The sequence below is a fragment of the Telopea speciosissima genome, chromosome 4, assembly GCF_018873765.1.
Source record: "Telopea speciosissima isolate NSW1024214 ecotype Mountain lineage chromosome 4, Tspe_v1, whole genome shotgun sequence".
Classification (NCBI taxonomy): domain Eukaryota; kingdom Viridiplantae; phylum Streptophyta; class Magnoliopsida; order Proteales; family Proteaceae; genus Telopea; species Telopea speciosissima.
In genome coordinates, this window is record NC_057919.1 from 22298723 (window position 1) to 22324354 (window position 25632).

General features: G+C 39.8%; 1 protein-coding gene across 3 annotated transcripts in view; it reads right to left on the minus strand.

Annotated features, from left to right (window-relative positions):
* LOC122658207 (DDT domain-containing protein DDB_G0282237-like) overlaps positions 1-25632 on the minus strand; it is a 45461-nt gene that overhangs the window by 5750 nt on the left and 14079 nt on the right. The window contains exons 2-4 of one of the 3 annotated variants that reach the window (XM_043853119.1): positions 20086-20177; positions 19087-19267; positions 18733-18905 (exon numbers count right to left, since the gene is read on the minus strand). In XM_043853119.1, coding sequence (XP_043709054.1) covers positions 18733-18905; positions 19087-19199 — 286 coding nt within the window. In that variant the 5' untranslated portion in view covers positions 19200-19267; positions 20086-20177. Of the gene's footprint in view, positions 1-18732; positions 18906-19086; positions 19268-19897; positions 20178-25632 lie in introns of all 3 variants that reach the window. The other 2 variants (XM_043853120.1, XM_043853118.1) reach the window with 2 other exon arrangements.

Sequence of the window (25632 nt, forward strand, 5' to 3'; positions counted from 1 at the left end):
CATGATCAAACATGTTAAAGTGTTAAACCGTGGGCACCATATTATATAACCACGATAGAGGGAGTCCCTCATCGTGGACTCTACCTTTCCTTCTCTTTCTTTCTTTCTTTGTGATAGCTTAGTCTTAGATTAGTCTTCTTTCTTTTGTTCTTTCCTAGTCTGAATAGGAAAGCTCAATGTACTATGTTTCCTAGCTAAAAATAAGATTGGAAGGGGGGAGACTGCAATCGGTTGTTCGACTCTCTAGCAGCCTCCCCACTCGGTTCTTCTACTCTTCTTCATTGCTGATTTTATTCTGTGATCTTGTTACATGGTATCAGAACAATAGAACTAGTAATTGCTCTCTTTCAAATCCTGGTTTGATAGTCTCTTCTCAAGTTATTTTTGGTTCTTGGTTGCAGCTACCATAAGCTGCCTATCTACTTCAAGTTGCCCGAGTTATCAATGAATATGAATTAAACTAGGGCATCCTTCTATATCTACACTGCTGATTATGAAGATTCTGGTTTTCGGATATCAAATTTCAAGTTTATGAAGAATATATGAAGCCTGCGGTAGCAAATTTTGCAGTTTCCGGTTTTTGAAATTACTTTTTCCTCAGCCAGATGATTGAAGCCATATTCTGACACTTGATCCAATTGTTGGGGCCATTCTATGGTCTGATCTTCTGCAATTAGATTTCTTCTACCGATTGGCGGCCCTCTGTTTTCTGGTTACAAAACAGACCATGTTTCTTCGATTACTTATTTACTTCTGATCTGCCCCACTGATCAGACTATGGCTTTGCGAGTTGTTCCCCTATCTGAATACCTGCTTCAATCCATTTTTTAGGTCATTCTGACCTACTGATTTCGAGGTATTGATTTACTTCTAAAATTTTTTGGTTTGCTTACTGCCGGCTTCAATTTTTTGGAATTCCTCTGCCGATTATAAGATATTGCACATCTCCTCCACTGGCTGTGGACTAGTACTCTCGGTGAATGCTTTCTCTGATCCCTATACTACCTGTTTGTATATGATGGCTGAGTCCAAGGCTCCTATGGACAATGTCCACATACAGATCACCAACATCAAGTTGACTGGTGTCTCAAAGTATGGGCTATGGTCTTAGGCAATTCTAGTTTATATCTGTAAAGAATCCCAGAACCTGTAACCAGTACCTGGCAAAGAGAAGAGAGAAGATAGAAAGCGACTAGGGAGAAGAAGAGAGAACATGGGAGAAAAGGGCTGTGCAATAGAATGTCACTTTTACCGTACTAGCCAACATATGTTTATATTAAGTCAAAACAGAATTAGAAAAGGAATACAACTCTTACCTAATTAAGACTAAAGCCTAAACAAAAAACTTAGTTAGACTAGGAAACTAACAACTAAAGACATAAAGCAATAAAGGAAATCAACCACGATTGGGGGACTCCCCCTATCGTGTTACATATCTTAACACTCCCCCTCAAGCTGGAGTATACATATATCAAAGGAAAGCTCCAGCTTGGACCAACAAGAATAAATATGAAAGGCAGCCCCAGTCTTGAAAACATGTAGTCATAGACGCCAACGAGCACAAAGCAGCACTCCAATCAATAAATCCATCAACAATAGCAGCCCAAACAAATCCATCAGTAATACGCCAACATCAAAAGCTCTTCCCAAGGAAGTCAACAAAATGCAGCACCCAACGGCTACATCAAACATTCTTCCCAATGAAGGTAACAAAATGCAAGTAGTAACCTCCTCAAATAAAGACAAACAAAAGTGCAACTCCAATGGTTACATAAAATCCCATAAAAAGTGCAACTCTAATGGCTAGACAAAAACCCATAAAAGTGCAGCTATGGCTACACAAAATCCCATAAAAGTGCAGCTCCAGTGACTACACAAAAGCCCATAAAAGTACAGCTCCAATAGCTACACAAAAGCGCTTCTCAAGGAAGGCACTCCAACAAATAAAATTGCTTGCAGTAGACATCTTCACAGACAATAGACACGTTCAATCTCCCCCTCATGTGTAGCATTACACGTGAACAAATAACGACCAATAATCAACATCTCGAAGGATGGACATCACAACAAATCTAATAAGCAAGAGCACCAGTAAGTAAGATCCCAATAAATTAATCTTCAATCACCGCCACACGGGAACAAATAAAATCCTAATCATAATTTCCAGCCTCCCCCTCATGGTAAAATGCTAGGCAAGAACAATCATCACTCCACGCAAAAACATAAGCCCAATAGCAATTCTGGAATTAATCCAGCAATCTCCGGTTGAGTCCAAGCAAATATATCAAATAACATAATCCAGGGTTCCAAAACCAGGTTAGGATCAATTGTGGATCCACCCAATCAACAAAACGAGAGGTATTAAAAGGTAATGGCAGTTTCATAAATAATCAGATATTTTCAAGGGGTCCTTTGTAAATAAGAAAGTAATGGGTCATGTAGGGAATTAGATTTATAGATGGGGGACATACTTGGAAGGAGCAAACCCTTAATGGCAAGATGTAAAAAACATGAGAAGGATGGGTAATAATTAAAGGTAGGGTAATAGCATTAAATACCTACAACAAAGAAGGCCATCTGTAAAAGGATACTTCACTAAAACAAATAGAAAGGGTGGGGGCAAACTTGGAAAATAGGCAACAGAACAAGGTGGAAACTGAAAAATAGGGTTTAACCGAGAAGTAGACTGTCGTCTTCATCCTCAAACCCAAAACAGGGGCGGTAATCAAGGGACCGATAAAACCTGAAGAAAAGAGGAATTGCGAGATGGCAGCCATCTTTCCTCAGCGGGAACTCAGATGTGAAACCAGGGAAAGGAGGAAGCGGAACAAAAGATGAGTCTTCAACCTCTCTTCAACACTGCAATTTTAAAGAACTAACCAGCAAAGAATCGATACCACCAGAAATCAATAGCCAACAGAAGAAAACGGGAGCCCATCCAACAACTAAGCCAAGCAACACTCAGTAACACGAAAATCAAAAAATCAGAGATCTTCCTCACGACAAGCAAAGAGAAACCGAGCAAAAATAGGGCAGGTCCTGAACTCCAGCCCCTCGATCACCGTCAAATCGAGAAAAAGGGATTGCACCTTCAACGAAAGCAGGTTCTTCAAAAGCAACTACAGCCCAGAACCAGGTTCTTCATTAATCGATCAATAAATCAGTATTTAGTCTGCAACTCATCTCAGCGGAAGAGCAGAAATCAGATTCGAAATCTGATGTAGAGTTTTCAGATTCGAATAAATCTTCAACAGAAATATTCAAACATCAACAATAGAACCAGCAGTAGCAAACCAGAGTAAAAGCTTAGCAGATAATTGCAGAAAATCCCAGATAAACAATAGCAGAAAAATAATTCAGCACCAGCAGTATACGAAACTCATACGAATTCAGTACATGAAACCCTAGTTCTTCTTCTTCTATGAACTAGGGCTTTCTTCTTCAAACCAGAAACCCAAATCGACTCTCAAAATGGCAATCATGAAGAGGAACAAGTACAGATTACAACAGCTCTGATACCATGTAAAGAATCCCAGAACCTGTAACCAGCGCCTGACAAAGAGAAGAGAGAAGATAGAAAGAGATTAAGGGAGAAGAAGAGAGAACATGGGAGAAAAGGGCTGTGCGATAGAATGTTACTTCTACTGTACTAGCCAACATATATTTATATTAAGCCAAAACAGAATTACAAAAGGAATATAACTCTTACCTAATTAAGCCTAAAGCCTAAACAAGAAACTTAGTTAGACTAGGAAACTAACAACTAAAGACATAAAGCAATAAAGGAAATCAACCACGATTGGGGGACTCCCCCTATAGTGTTACATATCTTAACAATATCCATGTTAAGGGCAAGATTAAATATCTTATTGATGATCCCCCTTTATCGATAAAGAAGCTACTTCACTCACAGCACATAAAGACTGAATGCATGAGAATTCCACACTTAAGATATGGTTGTGGAATAGTATTGATCCTAATATCGCTGCCAATGTTATGATTTATACCACTGCAAAGGTTGTTTGGAATGATCTGAAGGAAAGTTTCTCTCAGGCGAAAAATATTTCTCAACCTTATGAGTTGTATGAGAAGTTATTCAATTGTAAGCAGGGTGACAAATCCTTGAATGAATATTTCAGCAGTTACAAGGGCATTATTGAAGAAATCCAGGTGCACCAACCACTAACTACTGATTTGGAGCAGTTGATGCAGCAGTGCGCTGAATTTCATGTTGCCAAGTTCCTTGCTGGTCTGTACCATGATTATCAGTCTGTCAAAAGCCAGCTTCTGGCCTGTGAAAAAAGTACCTTCTCCGAATAAAACATGCTCCCGTATTCAAAGCACATTTACTGCTTCCAAAATTGAACCTTCACCATCTCTAAAAGAAGGTTCAGCCTTTACTACTAGTAGAGGTTGTAGTTCATCTTTCTCTAGACGAGGTCGTGGCACAGGTGGACAAACTTTTGATAAAGGTTCTCACCAATGTTCCTCTTGCGGTAAGAAAAATCATATTGTTGATGTTGTTGGGCCAAATATTGCCGTCCTGAATGGGCTAATGAATTGGTCAACACCGCTATGACTGATACTTCACTGAGCGAGCACCTACTGGAGACACTTTATCTGCATCTGGAGCTTCCTTCACTATGGCGGTTCCTTGAGATGATTATAATCAGATCCTCAAACGTCTACAACAACTTGAGGCTGCTACTACTACTTCCACAGCCACACTAGCTCATACAGGTAACTTTGCACTATTTACTACCACTACTCCCTGGATCATTGATTTAGGAGCTTCTTCTCACATGGCTGGTAAGGCTAATATATTCTCATCTATTACTGAACTTTGACAATCTTCTCCCGTTATTTTTGTTGATGGCTTCTCTACACAGGTGACAGGTCATGGTACCGTTTCTCCTACTGCTTCCATGACATTGTCATCTGTTCTTTATGTTCCTTGTCTACCATTAAGTAATTTGTCTGTTAGCTTAACTATTCTACTACTTTTTACCCTTCCTACTGTGTTTTTCAGGACCTTCAGACAAGGAGGACGATTGGTGGCTGGATTAAACAGGCTGGTCTTTATTATCTAGATGGCATGGGACCTTCTACTGCAGCTACTACACTTACTAAGTTACTGGTGGTTCATCTCCTCTTCAGTAGCATCATCGTCTGGGTCATCTATCTTTATCCAAGCTCCAGCTTATCGTTCCCAGTTGCAAGTCCATAATTTGTCTCGAGTGTGAAGCCTGTGAATTAGGAAAACATCATCGGTCATCTTTTCCCTCTAGGAGTGTGTCTAGGAGTCCATCTTTGTTTCATTTAGTTCATTCGGATATTTGGGGACCATTTTGTGTCCGGAATAGATTTGGCTTTTATTACTGTTACTTTTGTGGATGATTACTCCTAATCAACGTGGGTTTTCTTGTTAAAAGGCCGATCTGAATTTATTACTGTCTTTAAGAATTTTTACCATTGTTGTCAAGGTGTCGCTTAGGCGTCCAGGCGCCTTGGTCGCCTAGGCGGGCAGCTTAGACGCCTTGGTTGCCTAATTGGTGTCGCCTTGATTTTGGACCCTCTCCAACGCCTAGGGTCGCCAAGACACTGTGACAACTATGATTTTTACCTTGAAATAAAATGCTCAGTTTTTTGTTTCCATTAAAATTTTGAGATCTGATAATGTTTTTAAATATGTTCAAACTGAAATTTCTCAATTTTGTTTAGATAGAGCATGATTCATCAGACTAGTTGTTCCTATACACCTCAACAAAACGGGGTGGCTGAACACAAGATTTGACACTTATTAGAAGTTGCTCGATCTCTTATGATCCACATGCAAGTTCCCAAACATTTTTGGTGTGATTCATTGCTACTTGTTTTCTCATAAATTGGATGCCTTCTTCTATGTTAGATAACCAGTCCCTCTTTTCTGTGATTTATCCTACTGGTTCTCCTTTCTCTTTACCTCCACGGGTATTTGGTTGTGTATTTGTTTTGTTCAAATCTTATCTCCACGTGCTCTTAAATGTATTTTTCTTAGTTATTCTCGAACTCAAAAGGGCTACAAGTGCTATGATCCTATTTCGCATAAACAATACATTAGTGATGATGTCACTTTTTCGAGAACACACCCTACAATTCTTCTCCTGTTTTTGCACTGCCTTCTCCTGCAGGTTCATCTAGTTCTCCTCCCCTTCTTGCAATTATTGCTTTGGATTTACCTCCTAGCAAACCATTACAGGTGTATTAGCCTGCTAGTTTGGCCCCTGCTCCACCTGCCTTACTACCGGATCTTGACTCTATGGTCTCTCCTGATCTTCCTGTTGCTGTTCGTAAAGGTAAATGTGCCAGTACCCAAAAGTCTTTGATTGCTTATCCTATTGAGAATTATGTGTCTTTCTCATTTTCCTTCTCAGTTTCATAATTTTGCTTTTCCCCTATCTACTAATTCTGTTCCTCACAATCATTGTGAGGCTTTATCTCTTCCTGGTTGGAAGGTAGCTATGGACATAGAAATGAAGGTATTATTAGCTCAGGGCACATGGACTCTAGTGGTTTTACCTATCGGTAAGGACCTTGTGAAGTGTTGCTGCCATCAAATACAATCCCGATGGTATGGTTGAACATTTCAAGATCAGGCTTGTTGGCAAAGGGTGCACTCAGACGTACAGAGTTGATTCTTTTAAGACATTTTCTCTTGTCGCCTATCTGAATTCTGTTCGTGTTGTCATATCTCTGGTAGTCAATTTGGACTAGCCCCTCTATCAGATGGATATTAAGAATGCCTTCTTCTATAGTGACCTCCAGGAGGAAGTTTACATGGAGCAACCTCCTGGGTATGTTGCTCAGGTGGAGAATTATATGAGAGTGTGCAAGTTACAAAAGGCTATCTATGAGTTGAAGCAATCCCCTAGAGCTTGGTTTGACAAATTCAGTACTATTGTTACTCACTGCGGCTTTTCTCAATGTTTATTCTAATCATTCTGTATTTGTGCAACACAAGGATTCCAAGGTTGTGGTAATGGTTGTTTATGTGGATGATATAATTTTTTCTAGGAATGATGTTTCAGGGATTCCAACAGTAAAATCATATCTACATCAGCATTTTCAGATGAAGGACTGGGGTCCTCTTAGGTACTTCCTTGGAATTGAGGTTTTACGTAGTAAGAAAGGTATCAGTTCGTCACAAAGGAAGTACGTAGTAGATCTTTTATCTAAAACAGGTATGCTTGCTTCCAAACCTATTGACACACCTATGGACCCTAACCAGAAGCTTGGGACTGATGATGGAGATCTTGAGGATAAACATCAATACAAAAGATTTGTGGATAAACTTATTTGACTGTTACTAGACCAGGCATATCTTTTGTCGTTGGAGTGTCAGTCAGTTTATGCAATCTCACAAGAAATCTCATAGGGAGGCAGCTTGTCGAACCCTAAGATATCTAAATGGAGCTCCAGGAAAAGGGTTTATTTATAAATCTCGTCAAAGAGTTGATCTGGTAGGATTCTCTAATGTTCACTAGGCTGGTTCTACCAGTGATAGGAGGTCTACTACTGGTTATTGTACCTTTGGAGGTAACCTAGTCACCTGGTGCAGCAAGAAGCAAACAATTGTGGCTAGGTCTAGTGACGAAGCCGATTATAGAGCTATGGCTCACACTGCAGCTGAACTCATGTGGTTGAAGTCATTACTCCAAGAGTTGCGGTTTCCAATTACCTCTCCTATGAAGATGTTCTGTGATAATCAAGCTGCAATCTATATTGCTAGCAATCCAGTGCTCCACGAGTGAACCAAACATATGGAAGTTGACTATCATTTAGTGTGGGATGCCATCATAAAGAAATTATTGGTTACTCCATTCGTCTCCTCTACTGCTCAGCTTGGCGACTTGTTCACTAAGTCCTTGTTTGGTCCAGCATTCCGGAAGGGTTGTTCCAAGCTGGGCATGAGCGATTTGTATGCTCTAGCTTGAGGGGGAGGGTTAAATCATGGGCACCATATTATGTAACCATCACAGTATCACACCCTCTATCGTGGACTCTACCTTTCTTTCTCTCTTTCTTTCTTTGTTTTTGCTTTACTAATTGTACTAGGAGTTGTGATAGCTTAGTCTTAGATTACTCTTCTTTCTTTTGTTTTTTCTTAGTCTGAATAGGAAAGCTCTATATACTATGGTTTCGAGCTATAAATAAGATTATAAAGGGGGAGACTGCAATCGGTTGTTAAACTCTTTGGCAGCCTCCCCACTCGGTTCTCTTCTTCCTCTTCATAGCTGGTTTTATTCTCTGACCTTGTTACAGAACATAATCAAATATTAATCCTCAAATTTATATAGACATAATAGAATTACCAATTTGGAACCAAACTATATCCAGTTTCCAAAATTCAAATAGTAAAGTTTCAGTTTCTGACAACTACGAGCTCATCGATTTTTAAGTATGACCCATACAAATCAGTCTGAGAACATTAGTCTTCAGATATGACAATGGTGTTGGATATTAACTTCTCACACTATAAATTAGCTACTTACTGCACTCCCAAATGCAATTAAAGCATATATGAAATATGAATGCCAGAATTATCTGAAGCTCACACATGCAGTGAACAATCTCTAACAGGACTAAGAGATGACCTGGAAAAAGAAAAAAAAAAGACATATTTCCCTTCAAATAGAATTCAAATGCAATCAGTCTTTAAAACTGCTAGACATTTGGCAAAAGAGAGAAATTTTGTACAACTCCAGAATGAGTTCTCAATATTCAAGTGCATTTAGGGGAGATGATTTTCTCAATCCTCATGGATGATTTTCTCAATCCTCATGGATGGTTCAAAGACAGTCAGCTTCTTCTGCTAATTGGGCCATGGAGAAATGGAAAAAAATTCCAGTTATAGGTGCCCAGTGAAGGGAAATTCAACTTCTAGAACCCCAGAATGAGTTCAATGTATTCGAGTTCATTAGTGGGTATAAGCATAGTTCGAGAACTCGCGAGATCTCGCCGAGTTTCTCGGTTTTTTGAGAAACCGAGACGAGTTGCCATATGAGTTGCAAAAGTGCAACAACTCGACCGAGATCTCGAGATCTCGCCTAGTTCTCGAGATCTCGAGAATCTCGACCCAAACTCCATTATATGAGTGCCAGATCTCGAGATCTTGGTGGAAAATCTTGCTATACAGACACCTATCTATGCAAACCTTGGTATACAGACACTTATTTATGCCTAACATCATTTAAGTAAATGTTTACATTTACTTAAGATATTATTCATAAATAAGCAAATACCCCCTATTTGAATCCAATAAAAATAGTTAAAAAATAAAATTCCAAAAGGAAAAAAAACCAACCCCCTAGTTTAAGAACAAAAACTGGATTTTCGGCGGTAGGCATAGTTGTCATGGCGTCGCCATGGCGCCGCCATGGCGTCCTGGCGTTGGGAGAGGGGGCATATCGAGCTACGCCATGGTGGATGTCAATATATCGTTCGATATGGCTTCCATGGCGACGCCATGGGGTCGCCATGGACGCCATACCACGATATGTTGGCATATCGGTCGATATTTGTACATATAAAAGTTAGATTAAAATTTTTTTTTTAAACCATTTAATAGCTTAGATGCTTTGCTCCAAATCACATACACTAAAGAAAGACTATTGCTATCAAGCTTGATAAATAGGTTAGCCTATCATTTGATTTTTACTATTGCTTTCAATTATTTGATAGGTTAATCTATATTTTCAATTTTTCATACTTTCATATACACTAATGGATATTAGTTACACTTTCATGAATTAAACCATAGTGGCATAGTATATTAGTAGTAGTGTAGTACACTTTCATGTTGATTTTGATGTTATAGGACATATATTATAGCATACTAAATGACATTAAAAATACAGAAAATAAAAATTAAACATGGTCGACATGCTCGCCATGGCAACGCCATGGCGGGCGACATGTCGATATATCGACGTGACACCCTTCCACCGACTTGGATCGCCGTGACGCCGTGACAACTATGGCGGTAGGTGCAATTTTCAACTTTCTAATGCTGGGGTTTTTCTCAAATCTAAAAATTCCATAAATCTTAATATGGTAAAACATTGCTAAGAACCAAAAGTGCGGTAAAATATTCATTTGTTTTGATGTTCAAGAAAATATTTTCATTAAGAGCGATTTTGACAACATTCGTGTACACCAAATTAAGTTTGACCGGTACATAACTCCTATTTGGACTTTGTTTTTGCAAAATCTGATAGCGCCATTGTGTTTAAATGGCCTCAAATAGGCTGAATACCAAGTTTCTAACCCAAACTAGGTCTAAAACCCACCGAGTTGAGGCTTCGAGTCGAAAATAAAATAAAATGCACCAACTCGGTGAGATCTCGCCGAGATCTCGACTCGACTCGATTTTCCAAGGGACCGAGTTGGTACCGAGTTCCAAGTTTTAGTACCTTGGGTATAAGAGAGTTTTTAGTGTCAATCCTAATTATTCTCCTGAGCAGTCTTGCTGAGGATACTAAGTGTGGGTCTTGTTTGTGGCCTCAGCAATATGAGTCAGAAGTAGGGTTCCAAGAAACCTTTTCCACTGATGTACCAGTTTTTTACTAATGAAGGGAGGTCAAGATCTTTCAAGACTGATAACTAAGGTAACCTCTTCATTCATTTGACCCAATTTATTTACAGCCTATTGACTAACCAATTATCTCGCACACCTTTAATTTAATCAATTCCATCGAATGACTTAGGAGAAAGATGCTCAGTAAGTCGATGAAGCATAGCTAATACCAATTTCTTTCTGGTGTACTACACTAACCAAGGTACTAAAACTCGGGTCTCGGTGCCAACTCGACTCTTGGAAAAACCGAGTCGAGTCGAGATCTCGCCGAGTTGGTGCATTTTTTTTTTTTTCAACTCGAAGCCTCAACTTTGGGTCAACCCAAGATCTGGACCCGAGATCTCGCCGAGATATGTCGAGTTTTGTCCAATTAGGTAAGGTATTTAAGTGGTAGGTGGGTTAAAATAATGGGTTGAAACCGAGATCCGAGATATTGCACTTTTGAGACTCGCAGGCAATCTCGTCTCGAGATTTCAAAAATCCGAGAAACTCGGCGAGATCTCGCGAGTTCTCGAACCTTGACACTAACTAGACGATTTTCCGCTACTAGGATTGGTTACCCACTGTAATTCACCTGAGGGGTTCTGCTCTAACCTCTTTAGGGGTTATTACTTCCTTAGTAGCTCAACACACATACTCTTTACCTACTTATGTATTCATAGAACGAGACTTTACTTCAAGCTACGGTATATGCTCATCATCAATGCATCGCAGGATTCATCATGGCAGGAGCCTTTGCTCATGGAGCAATATTCTTTATTAGAGATTATAATCCGGAGCAGAATGAGGATAATGTGTAGGCAAGAATGTTAGACCATAAAGATTTGTCAGTCCTCATGAATTGCACTTGGACAGTTAACAGAAACCTCTGTACTAGTATATGGTCACTTGCCACAGCTGTGGGGGATTGGGGGAAAGAAGGTTGGGTTGGGTATTATGCTGTCCGAAATCAACCAATGTTGAAATGACATTAAAAATGGTCCTTTGCAATTTTTACGTAGACCATATTCTTCTTCCTCCTTGTAACAGGGTAGAACCCTAGAACACCAGAACCGAGAAGATGAAGAGAAGAGAAGAGAAGAGATGGAGAAGGATGGAGAAGAGGAACAGGGACTGTTTAGAGACTAATGGTCGAACTAAACAGTCTCCCCTCACTGCCTTCATTTATATCTTTAGATTACAAAGGACTCCTAATCATGTTAGGATCCACAAGCATAGACATAATAGGAAAATAGAAACTAGACTAATTCTAGTTACAAACCACAATTAGAGACCATATAGGAGGAATCTCGATTAGACTATGGGAATATTCTAATCGAGATTCTCCTCAGCCCTATATGATCGATACACTTTAACACTCCCCCTTAAGCTGGAGCATACAAATCACCTAGACCCAGCTTGGAACAACTCCTACGAAAAGCAGGATCAAACAGCAGCTTGGTAAATATATCCCCCAATTGATTGGTAGTGGAAACGAATGGAGTAGAAATCAACTTCTTCATAACGGCATCTTGAATAAAGTGATAATCAACTTCAATATGCTTTGTCCTCTCATGAAACATAGGATTGCTGGCAATGTAAATGGTTGCTTGATTGTAACAAAACATCTGCATAGGCTGAGTGATAGGAAATCTCAGCTCTTGAAGTAATGACTTTACCCACATCAACTCAGCAGTAGTATGTGCCATGGCCCAATACTCAGCCTTAGCACTAGATCTAGCAACAGTAGTTTGTTTCTTACTTTTCCAGCTAAGTTACCTCCCACAAAGGTGCAATAAACAGTTGCAGAGTGCCTATCACCGTCAGCACCCAGCCCAATCAGCATCAGAAAACCCAACCAAATTAACATTTCAATTAGGACGATAAATGAGACCCTTGCCAAGAGCACTTTTGAGGTAGCCTAGCACACGACAAGCAACATCCTAGTGAATCTTCTTTAAACTTTGCAAAAACTGACTAATAACACCAACAACAAAGGATATGTCTAGTCGAGTCACAGTAAGATAAATGAGTTTTCCAACCAATCTCCGATACCGATGGACATCTGTAAAATCCTTACTCTCACTGGCTCCTAGTTTTTTATGGTAATCCATGGGAGTATCTTCTGGTTTGGAAGCAAGCATTCTAGTTTCAGATAGGAGATCAAGGACATATTTCCTTTGTGATAAGCTAATACCTTTCTTGCTTCGCAAAACCTCAATACTAAGGAAATACTTGAGAACACCAAAGTCTTTCATCTGAAAATACTGATGAAGATAGGATTTAACTTGAGCTATACCAGAAGAATCATTACCAGATATAATGTTATACCCGCACCCCGGGAGTATAATTAATTATTAATTCTTCCCCGTGACGTGTAGTTATCACTGCCACGTATGCCGGTGAGTTGTTCTCACTGGTGGTCAAACCCAGCTATATTGACCGTAGTACGAGGTTGCTGTGGAAACTAGTCGGGACCACGGAGGTTGCACCTTGACATGTCGGGGTAAGTAGTTGACCAAATTTTATTGTGTGCTACGCCTCTCAAAGCCCTCGAAGTGTGGTCAAAGGCCACGACCTCTTATGGTGGGAACCACCTTCCTACTCGCATCGGAGGCAAGGTTCTTGGCTGCCTCCGACCCCGCATCCAATCCGCTAACAAGGACCCTTGTGGGTGAGACCACTGTGGCTAAGGTGCTATTGGTGCCTGCCATGTTGACCCTACCCAAATAGACCCTAGGTTACACTTATGAGGCCTTATCCAAATAGGCCAATAAATGTGAAGTCTATATGAGAGAGAGGGGTAAGACTATTCCTTAGTCTTTCTTTTTCTTTCTCTTTCCTAACTTAATCGTGAAAGGAGAGGAGAGCTTTGAAGAGAGGAGGAGAAGGAGGAGAAGGAAGGGAAGAAGAAGAAGGAAGCAGTCTTTGGGTTTGGAGCTTTAAAGAGGGCACCTCGTGTGTACCTCAAACCAGGTAAGCCAGTGCCCTTTTCCCCCATTTTCTCTCTTCCCCCTTGCTCGTTTGAGCTTGGGTGGTTCGTTGGTTGCAGCCCCAGATGGGGATTTCTTTTTGGAAACCCAAAGGGTTAGCTCGAGCCATGTGTAGTTTCCCCTTGTAGGATGCTATCCCATTTTCATTACAATCCTATAAAGACCTCTATTTTGACCTCTTGCTGAATCTATTTGATTCTAAAGCTCAACCACCAAAGAAAACCCCAAATCTGGATTTTTGAGCTTTTGATCCTTTAAACCCCCTTAAATCTTTGAATGTTGGGTGTTTAAGACCCAAATAGACTCCAAGACACCCCTCCCTAGTCCTCGAGGCTTAGAGAACCAAATGGGACAACCACGGGCTTTTAAAGACCTTGAAATCACACTTGGGTTGCATCGGAGGCAAGACTGCGTGAGTCCGATGTTTGCCTCCGATGTGTCCCGAGCCTGCGGGAAGGTCGGAGGCAGGTCGGAGGCAGGCCTGCTTGAGTCCGAGCGTTGCCTCCGATGCAGTTTTTAAGGCTTATAACTTATGTAAATGGTGGGGTTTCTCTATGAGGCCTCCCTACACTCTCTCACACTCTTATTCACTTCCATAGGTGCCATATATATGTGATGGGGTGATTTTAAGCGGGAATCGTTGCGCTTATACAAATTCCATTTGAAGTAATTGGTGAGTGGGTTTGGGTATTTGTTTGAGCTTGTTTACTATTGTTTATTCATGCATTTATGAATTATATTGTGACATTATCATTCAAGCATGATTGCATATTTGCATTTATTCTTATTCGATGATGATGATTTGGATGATATGGATTTGTGTTGGGTTACGGTCGGGAAGTATTGGCAGGAACCCCGTATACGATGGAATTGTATATTGCATCTCATTCTTGCTGTATCGCCGTGTTGTCTTTGGTACCGGTGTTAGATGGAATGGGACGTTGACACACCCGGATGTACCTCTCAACACGATAGGATTCATGTAGTATATCGTGGTTAGGCTCGTTCCTATGCTACGACCCTTACCAACAGGGGTTTAGGTGTTGGGTAGCCGAGCGCTCTTGCTGTGGAGAGTTAGAGAGGCCAGGCCGGGGTAGTAATGGTTATCGGGTGCGCCTGCGGGTGGTGATGACTACGACCGCGCGGGCTCCATAGTAATAATTGAGGTTGCATTGTGGTGAGAATGGAAGGATCCACGATGTCTTCCCGAGTTATTGCGATAGCGTATACCCCGTTGACTTAGCATTGTGTGTTAGGTGGTAAATGGCTCGGTTCCCTATGCTACGACCCTTACCAACGGGGTTTAGGTGTTGGGTAGCAGGCGCTGCTTTGCTGTGGAGAGTTAGAGAGGCCAGGCCGGGGTAGTAATGGTTATCGAGTGCGCCTGCGGGTGGTGATGACTACGACCGGCGGGCTCCATAGTAATAATTGAGGTTGCATTGTGGTGAGAATGGAAGGATCCACAATGTCTTCCGAAGTTATTGCGATAGCATATACCCGTTGACTTAGCATTGTGTGTTAGGTGATAAATGAATTAATAATAGCATCACGCACATGGACTATTTGTGATTGTGTGATTGTGCATCCCCTTTTCTCTCTCGCTAGCTCGGTGGAGCTAACCCCGTGTACACATTCTTTTTAGATTTTGATGCGGATGATTCTTGTGGAGCCAGGGCCGTGGCGAGGATCGTGGCATGGTTGCCCGTGATGATTGTGCCTACGGGCTGTATTGATACTTGGGACTTGTTCCCTTCTTTTGTTTTCTTTTGGGGCCACGTGCCTTGTATAAATATTTATTATTATACTTGTTTTGGGGTAGTTATGCTATGGTCATTCGGGATATCCATCCAAACTATTTATGTATCACTTAGCCGTGTGAACATGAGGTAACTACTGTAAACGCTTCCGTTTATTTTATGATCGTTGGAAATGTAATATTCCTTTATCTTTCGCACTCTGATATTATTGTATTGTAATATTGGTTTATGACTGTGAGTTGGCCACTGCATCGAGATCCTGGCGGTGAGGTGGGATGACGCGTGTCACCCCAATCATACCCTGATATTGTATTTTATCCCTTGTCGGGATAGGGGTGTGACATATAATATTATCATCCACATAAGCAACCATCACAATCACCTTTGAACTCTGGCGACGAACAAAGACGGAATGGTTAAAGTAACATTGTGAGAACCCTAATTGAGTAACAATGGAGTTGAACTTATCAAACCATGCTCTTGGAGATTGTTTCAATGCATAGATTGCCTTACGTTGCATACTTTGGTAGAGTCCTCACCCTGAGCAATATACCCCGAAGGTTGCTTCATATAAACCTCCTCCTGAAAGTCACCATAAAGAAATGCATTTTTGATATTCATTTGATATAATGGCCAATCTAAGTTGACAACCAAAGAAATAAGAACCCAAACAGAATTCAAGCGGGCAACAGACGAGAAGGTCTCAAATAATCAACACCATAGGTCTGAGTGTAGCCCTTAGCAACCAACGAGCCTTAAGCCGCTCAACAGAACCACTAGGATTGTATTTGATAGTATAAACCCATCGACACTTAACAAGATCCTTACCAGTGGGTAATGAAACGAGAGTCCAAGTGTTTTGAGATAATAAAGCATCCATTTCTGTGTCCATTGCTGCCTTCCAGCCAGGGTACACCTCACAATGAGTTCTAGGAACAAAGTGAATAGATAGAGTAGAAGCAAGTATGTGATAGTGGGAAGGAAGATGAGAAATTGAGACATACTTCTCAATGGGATAAACAGTTAAGGATTTATTAGTACAGAGTGAGTTCCTTTATGGATAGCGACTGGTAAGTCGATGGAGACATCAACATCAGAATCAAATTGCGAGTATTCAAGAGCATTATAAGAACGAAAAATAAGGGATGATTTTACAATGTTGAACGACGGTCTAATGCCTAGGAAATGGCCAACTAGACAATACTTCCATTTAGCACTCTCAGGGGAGAGGAGTTCTTGGGGACAGAGGTCAACCTTGGAAAAGCCCTCAGTGGATGGCTTGATGAAATGGAGGGAATGGCCCGAGCATGATGGTGAGGGGGATGAAGGGGTGAAAAGAGAGGACCAGGGTTTGGAGGTGGCGGGGAGAGGGGTTTGGGTGGAGGTCAGAGGGGGAAGGAGGGGCGAGAGGGAGGAGGAGAACTCATCTCATCTTCTCAGCCTTCAGTCATTTCCTAATCAGTTTGACCAGTCTCAGTGCTATTACAATGTTATTACTACTACTGCAGTGCAATCTTCTGGTAGTGACTTGACAAAATGGAGGGAATGGCCAGAGCGTGATAAAGAAGGAAGATGCCCAACTGAAAATAAGAAGATGAGCGATTATACTACTCACAAAGAGCTCAAGGATGACTTTACAATGTTGAACGACGGTCTAGTGCCTAGGAAATGGCCGACTAGACAAGACTTCCATTTAGCAATCTCAGGGGAGAGGAGTTCTTGGGGACAGGGGGCAACCTTGGAAGAGCCCTCGGTGGATGGCTTGACGAAATGGAGGGAAAGGCCAGCCTCAAGGATTCAAATTGCTAAAATCTGCATTTTCAGGGAAGCAACAAGACAGAACCGTGAAAGTGGAGAGAGAGAGAGAGATCTATTGCAGCCTACAATTTTAGATTGGCAAGAGTGATTTGCAATTTCCAAAGGGTTACAGTGAATCATGGAAGGAGGGAAGCAGGTAGATTTGGGGGCTTGTGGATTGGCCAAATGGATGCAAGAAACCACTGTGAATTGTCGTGTTTCTCTCGACTCAGATAAAATGTCTGAGTCACTTTGGAATAGGAACAACACAGGCCGAGTCCTGTCACATTCTAGAACTATCCGATGCTACATGAATCTTGACAAGAATTTTTATTTTTTATTTTTACTCGATTTTGGGCAACTCACTGAATCAAAACCCAACTTTCCAATCATGGTCCGCAGCAGTTATCAGCATAATGTCGCACCACAGCGATGCAGTATTTGGGCACTAGCGGCAGTGCCAAAAGATGAAGAACCTGTGGTTTTAGGAATTTCAGAATTCCTAGTTTCTCTAGGAATCCTAATCTCACTGGGAATCTTATTCCTACTCTAATGGAGTTCTACTTATGTCGAGTTCTGTTTTCAGTATCTTTTTTTAGTTTGATTATGTTTATGTGTCTAGTTCAGGCTGGATTAGGAATCTATAAGTCCAGTCCTGTTATGAATTGATTTTCTTTCATTATGACAAGTCCTAGTTATCTTAGGACTCCAAACACAGCTAGAGGTTTTTGAGTCAGTTTTGGAGTTATTTATGTCTTTAATTGGTCAATTAGGTAGCTAGTTTGCTTACTAGTTGGTCTAGGCTATTTCTAATCACCTTAGTAGTCATATACTCATATTTGGAGACTCTATATATACTTTTGTAACTAGTCATTAAGGCATACGAAATTTATGATGAATAGAGCTTGGCTTTTAATCCAATGTTTTGTGAGATTCAGAATAGTGTTGTGGGATGCAGTGCAATCCATGATGATGCTAATGTAAGGCTGAAGGGATTTCAGTCTAGTTCCAGGTGAGATGATTGGTTAATATCCATCTATTCCATTCTTCTTCGTCTTATGCACCATCAAATCAGGTTAGTATTTTCTGGTTTCCTATTCAGTTCGTATTCATATTCTACTTGCTGGAATTTCAATTTCTCCATTGTTTGCATCTGTGATTCTAAATCTGATTTCATATTTGGTAGGGTTAACATTCTCCATTGTTCTTATTCATATTCTACTTAATGTTTAACACCATATAAATACTAATTGTTTGCAATGCAGGTAGGGTTAACATTCCTCCAAAAGTTTTTCAATAGCTTTTGGCAAAAGGGATTCAAGAATGCTGCTTGAAGATCTCGTTCACATCAATAACCCAAACATAAAAATAAAACAAAATACGAAACAAAAGCACTAATTACCTCCAAGTGCCACCCCTATACTCAAACACCTCAACCTCTGTCCCTACCCCCCCCCCCCCCCAACAAAAGGGGGGGGGGCGAGGGGAGAAAATATGTAGGCATTATACATCAAAAGCTCAGATATTTGGGGAAAAAAAAAACATATCAAAAAGAAGAAAAATATATCTTCTCCAGTTGAGGGGTTCTTACTGAATTGGATCATATGTAATACAGGTTCCATTAGTTCTTTCGGAAACTGTTGAACCTTCTCTGTTGCACGTTGCTCTGAGACCAAAGCCTCTTCATAAGTTAAGCTTGTTTTCCCGGTAACTTTACATGTCCAGACTCTCTGACGATATAGATTTAGCTTTTGCAGATATGTTCTGTTCTAGGTCAAGGAAATATCTAAAGAAAAATAAAAGTCATACATCAAATGCACTTAAAATGCAAGAGTTTTGAGAATCTTACAATAAAAGAATATTACAGAAGTTGAAACCAAGCAAAGCCAGCATATGTTAAAACTTTTCTTGAGAACACACTGCGCTATACTAGAAGTGAGGATACGGATAATCACGAAATATCTCCTTAGTGAAACGGACTTGGAATACTTGCTCATTAGGCTCCAGATCGTTGGGTGGTTCCACCAGGAAAAATGGCTTTCTTTTGAAAAGAGGCATTTGAATTCAGTCTAACACCAATTGCGAAAGGACCAGAGAGAAGAAAGACCTTGTTTTGGAGTTTACTCCTTGTGAAACCAAAAAGAATCAATGTCAAGTCATGCACACATTCTACACAATTTTTTGAGCTCAACACAACTTTTGTTATTTATTTGTGTTTCTATTACTCTAAAAGGAAATTTGTTGATAACCACAAGACAAATCCAACATTTTTTAAAACTCTAAATGCATGGCAGATGTCAACCCCAACTTTCCTATATAACTTTTACAGTTATTTAAGTGTGGAAGTACCTCAAAGTTTACCAAAATGGAATTGATAATGAAAAACAATAACGCAGCACAGAGAGTCTCAATCCACATTCTACTTGTCATAACAATGAAGTTTTAGATTCCATAAACGACAACGAAAACAGATAAATATATATATATATATAAAATAAAAAACAATAGACAGCATTTTCATGATTTGCAACAGACAGGTAATCTAAAGAAAACAAAGCTCAATTCAGGTTGAAGAAAACGAAACCCTAATTGATTCGGTAACAGCAAAAATACGAAAATAGTTCCCGCCTCAATTCCAATTTCGTGGTGAAGACCTCAGATTCCCGCCAAAAAAAACAAAAACCAAATGAAAAGGAAAGAACAACCCGAAACCACAGAAAAATATTGAATTTTGACAGAACTTCCAGAATCCTGACTGTTTTTGCGACTACAAGCTTCAAATGAGAGCTCGACCGACCGCTCTGATCGAACAAAGCTTCAAACTCAATTAAAAATGCAGAAAACAGTCACGTATGACAGAGAAAAAAAGCGAAAACAATGAAACGAAGCATCAATGCTGAACAATTGAAAAGTTCTCAGACCTAAAACTCGCTGAAACACGCACCGTTTTAAGCCCGAAGACATTCAAACGAGAACCCACCAATCGGATATTCATCCACAAACACAAAATAAACGAGACTTGTATTGGAATCGAGACTAAGAAACTATGAATCTGTAAGAATATAAAATGAAGGCTAGAGAGGGAAGAACCGCTCTTCTTTTGAGTTTCTTTCCTTCAGTCTTTCTTTCTTTCTTTCTAACAGAAGAGAAGGCTTCCTGCGGGTCTTTGCTTCCCTCCTCTCCTTGGAGGCGAAAAATATAAAATGACATGTAACCGAATAAAATTAAAATAACTTTTAATATAGGACCGTTAGCCTAAGTTTTTATCTCCTGCCTCTTCATGGCACCCACAACATTAATCTAACGGTCAAATTTAAGCCGTGCATCTAAAAGCCACAATCATTCGTAACTTTTTGGGGAAATTACATGATTAGCTATTTTTGGGTTTTCATTTACAAAACTGTCCACCCTATGTTTGAGTTAATAAAAATAGATAAAAACAAGATTAGTTTTACAAAACTAGACAAAACAGTGACTCTCCTTCCTTCCTTGGCAGTTTCCCTCTGAAAAATCTCTTTTTTTTTCCTCTGTTACTTGGGGTAGCAGAGAATGGCGGTGGCTGGAACAAGGGTAGGGTTGCAGGGAACGGAGGATGCCTGAGCGAGAAGGCAATGACAGGGGTAAAAATGTCTAAAAAAGAAAGCGTGGGAGGGAGATACATTATTTTTTTGTCCAGTTTTGTAAACCTCAACTTGTTTTTGTCTATTTTTGTTAACTCAAACATAGGGTGGACAATTTTGTAAATGAAAACCAAAAGTAGCTAATCATGTAATTTTCCCAATTTTTTTTATCTGTGGAGCCCACAGATGTGATCAAATCCCTTAGAATTTCTGACTGATTATTTATGTTTGAAGAGATCCCTGTGGGCCCACGAGTACCTAGGGACCTAGAAAAACGGATCAATTTGCTGTTGGTTGGGGTGTTAGGTAATTTACATGGTTCAAAAATGGAATGGTCTTGGAATCTGGTTTTAACCTTAAAAAATAAAAAAGGAAAAAGAAAGCTACCCAATCGTGCATCGTGCGTGGCTTTTACGCCTAGACACAAGCCATCTTGATCGCTTGGGATTTCTGCCTTTACATTGGGGCAAGGCTGTTTGTGTGTCTAGATATGAGAGCCACGCAAGGCCGAGTAGCGTTCTATTTCCAAAAAAAAAAAAAAAAAAACAGGTTTGGGGTTGCTAGTTTTTTAACCTGAGGTGGGCTTGAGCTGAAAAATTAAAATCTAAGGTAAGGTTGGGTTGGGTTGGGCTAGGTTTGGCTCTGGTTGAAACTTTAATAAATAAACTAGAAAACTGCTCAGCCATAGCCCATAGGCAAAGAGCTGAAAAAGATGGTAAATTATCTCCTCTAGTTCCTTGCCCGATCAATTCCCTCAGTGCCTATAATAAGGGGGTGGACCCCATCCGGGCAAGGGTAGGGTGGCCATTATGCCCCCCCTCTCTTATTACAGGCACTGGGGGAACTGGGTCGGGCAAGGAACTGGAGGGGACAAAGATCCTGAAAAAGAACCCACACGAAATCCAAGCCTTTGATGTAAGTAATATCCATTCAATTGCCATACATATTAGTTGCATTATATCGAAAACCCAAGCCCATCTGTCAGTTTAAATAGGTTACCCATATATATGTTTGGTTTCAATCAGTAATAACTATATCAATGCCAACCAATTTTCCCAAACCAAACATGAGACTTAAAACCTCGATCCGCTTAAGCAAAAGTTTTCCTAGTTGTGAGGGAATTCTTCTCACTCCACTGGTGAAGGAAAACTTGATGAGCCAATGTGAGATAAGCTATTTTTATCTTTCCTAGTTTCAAAATACTTAGAAGCACCAAAACATTACAAATTGCTCTACAAGTCACTCACATTTGGGGAAATTGCGCCTATAAGAAATGTTTTTTAAAATTGCATTGCAGGTCCCTCACATTTGGGGAAATTGTGCCTATAGGCTTAAAGGATTAAAGGGAGATTAGAGTTGAAATGTCAATTTCAATGGTAATATGTAAATTAAATCCTTCATGGCATATGGCTAATATAGCATAAATAATGCTAAAACAAAAGCCCAAGGGAAAATTGAGAGCTCTTTTGGAAGTAGAGAGATAGATACATTAATTATGGATATAATTTTAAGGTAGAGAGAGATGTGAAAAAAAGGAACATAGGAGGAGATGGGGGTGATCTCTATTGATTATAAATATTCAGATAAGATGTCAACCATAAGTTTAAATGATTTCTAATTGAGAAGGGGAAAAATAAAGTCTTTGAAAAAAAGGATGCATTTTGTTGAAAACAGTAAGAAATTAAAATTTTTGTATTAGGGCAATATAGATGCTGATGGGTGTTAAAAAATGTATCCCACTTGTATAAGCATGAAAATAGTCAAGAATTAGGGCTTGGACTTTAGGAATTCCAATCCCTAAATTTATAACGAGTTTCATTATCAATGGTGTGTCAAGATACAATATAATGGAAAATCTTTTGACCTAACATAACTTATTTATTAGATGAATCAACACAAACAAAATGCCTATAAAAGAACACCTATCCCTCCTCCCTTTCCAACAAATTGAAGATAGCATATACAATCTACGATTGTATTCTAGTTAGCATGATATGACACAAGTAGGGGTTTTTTTTTCACCCTAAAAAATAACACACACACAATTAGGATTTTTGGAAATCCTCCTTTCTTGAAGATCTTCTGAGGCTTATATGTCCCTTTTTATCAAATATAGCTCAATAAATCCTCCCTATGAGGGACTCAAAAAACTATAATGACATAGCACAACAAGAAATGACACAAAAGTCATAAAATAGGTCAAGATCATTATAAAAACAACAATGGATGATGCTAGAAATGGCACAAAAATCTCAAAATAGGTCAAGATCATTAATAACGATGGATGATTCTAGAAATTGAAATGATAAAAGACAAAATATAACAATGTCAATCTAAAACAAACTTGGGGCATGTAGTCGAAAAGGTCACTACCTTTAAGTAGATTCTAACCCTTCTATGTAAGATTTGGTGCGCGAGATCAGTGAACACCCTCCATTTGGGATTTAACAATGATGAACTTCTTTCAAACACATAACATCATAGGGAAGAAGAAATAACAGAGTAAGATGCAAGCAATCGGAAATTGAGGGGGGATTCAACGACGGTGCCTTCTAACTCGTTTGCCTTGTCCGATTATATAGATGAAAGCCCTCCAAGAGGCCAGCCAAAACTTCCATGTTTGTCAGGCCACCTCACCTCCCTAAGTGGGCATAATCGTATGGCTAATATTGTTCTCAGATAAATGCGTTACATAAGATAAAGTGCCAAGATTACACGTTAAAAAATCCCAGAAGGGAAGAAGTGAATACATAATTGAGACCATTATAGCATGCCAACTATTAACAGTTTTGTCTATATGCAACCATCGTCATGAAATTTAGCTTGTCATCATGTCACCATTCTTTGCCTTGCACCAAATATGATGGGTCCACGTGATAGAGAATTTTTTTGGGTAAGCATGTGATAGAGAATCTCATGCCCATCCTATAGTTCAAGTTTCAACTCAAAACATAAGAAATAGATGATAGAAAAAAAAGAAAAACAAAAAAGAGTAAAAGACTAATAAAATTATAAGAATGTCATTTCATATAAGGGGATAGAGACTTTTTTTATTTTGTTATTCTTTTATAAGACTAATTTTCATCACTTTTTTTATTAAATTTTAAAGATCAATCCCCCCCACTCTTTCTTTTTGGAGAAAGTTTTTCTTCACCCTGAAGGAAAAATATAGCCATTGATGTCATAAATGTCTGACCCCTATTTATGAATGGTCAAAAATATCCTTCATTGTTGCGTGATGCCCTGGACACCATAGAAACCCATCAATTCCCTTGAGTGTGGGTATGTGAAAACTCTATCTTTTTTCTCTTCTTTTTTTTGGTTGAAAATTGACCAACAAGATGGATGTGGGTGGGGTCTTCTATCACATGAACTTATTTGACAACTAGATTTTTTCAATATTAATATTAAGCAAGTTATAAACCTGTTCGTGCCGTAACAAATCAATTTATATGTGCAGCTAACCCATCCTAGCCATGTGTGCTTATGTGTGGTAGAGGCCTACTAGGTCTCAAGCCCTCAGTTTTTAAAACATATTAAAATACAAAGAAGAGAGCTCCATTTCTTGATTCCCCTTGACCTGTCTACATATAGAATTAGGGCAGTTCTAAGATGATTGCAGGAAAATAAATGTTTTTCTGGTTCTAAATATAAGGTGTTCAAAAAGGGATCTTTATCACCTCCTGTTTGCTGACCGGCCCAGTTCCCCAGTTTCTCTAACAAAGGGGGGCTGAAATGACCTCTCTACCCATGCCCAAACACCCTACCCGGGTGGGGTCCACCATTCCCCTATTAGAGGAACTGGACAACTGGGCCGGTCAGCAAACTGGAGGTGATAATTTTCCTTCAAAAAGTGGTTCAAGGATGAATGGTATCTCCCTACAATTGTTTGTGGTAAATCCATTAACCTGAAAACGACTTGCAATAATAATTTATGTAATCATTTTATTATAAAATTTTGGCTGTATTTTTTTATTTTAATATCACTTTTATGTTATTTGGTGGAGAATTTGTTAATTGTGAAATATATTTTGGTTGTAAACTTCACGTGGTAGTCTATGACGAAATGATCGCCTCGCTCCTATGAAAGACGGAAGTCCCACCCCAACTTGTCTAATTTTACGGTTTAGACTAGGAGTAAACCCCGGTTATACGAACCCACCACCCATAGACTCGTGTAACAAAATGGAAATCTCGCCCCCAACTATCTGATTTTATGGTTTAGGCTAGGGGTAAACCCTGGTTATACGAACCCACCACCCATAGACTCATGTCACAGGAGATGACGGAAGCTTGATCTGGGGACCTCATGACATTGCACTGCGTATTTTACCAGCGAACTAACCCCAGGGCCAGGGGTAATAGGATGGAATTTTCTTCCTACGGATGGAAAATATTTTCTACGGTGTATCGGAATCGAATGGTTGGACCAGAAAACCAGAACTGGTCAGCTCTCCATAAGCCGGATCAAGATCGTTCTGGGTTGAATGACCATTGAGAGACGACTACGGACTACCGCGTGTAGGATTGCCATCAAGAGGTCGGACTTTCGGAGAGGACTGGAGCAACTTAACAGGGGCTTCGATCAAAGTTCGCCGGCGAACCATTCCGGTCGAAATCGCCGCCGGCATAATTGGCTTTCTCAGATTCAGGTATAGCTCACCAATTCCTCCCTTCTTTTTCTCTACACAGACTGAAATGCCCAGAATGTCTCATCTTCCTTTCCGCTTCTCTTTCAGATTGATCGATATGGGTCTCTCTTTCTCTCTCTCAAACTTCAATTTTCCTTTTCACATCTATTTCTCCGTCATACCCCCAATCCTCTCTCCCTAAATAGACACTTTTTTTGTTTTAATCAGTTTGAGATGGGT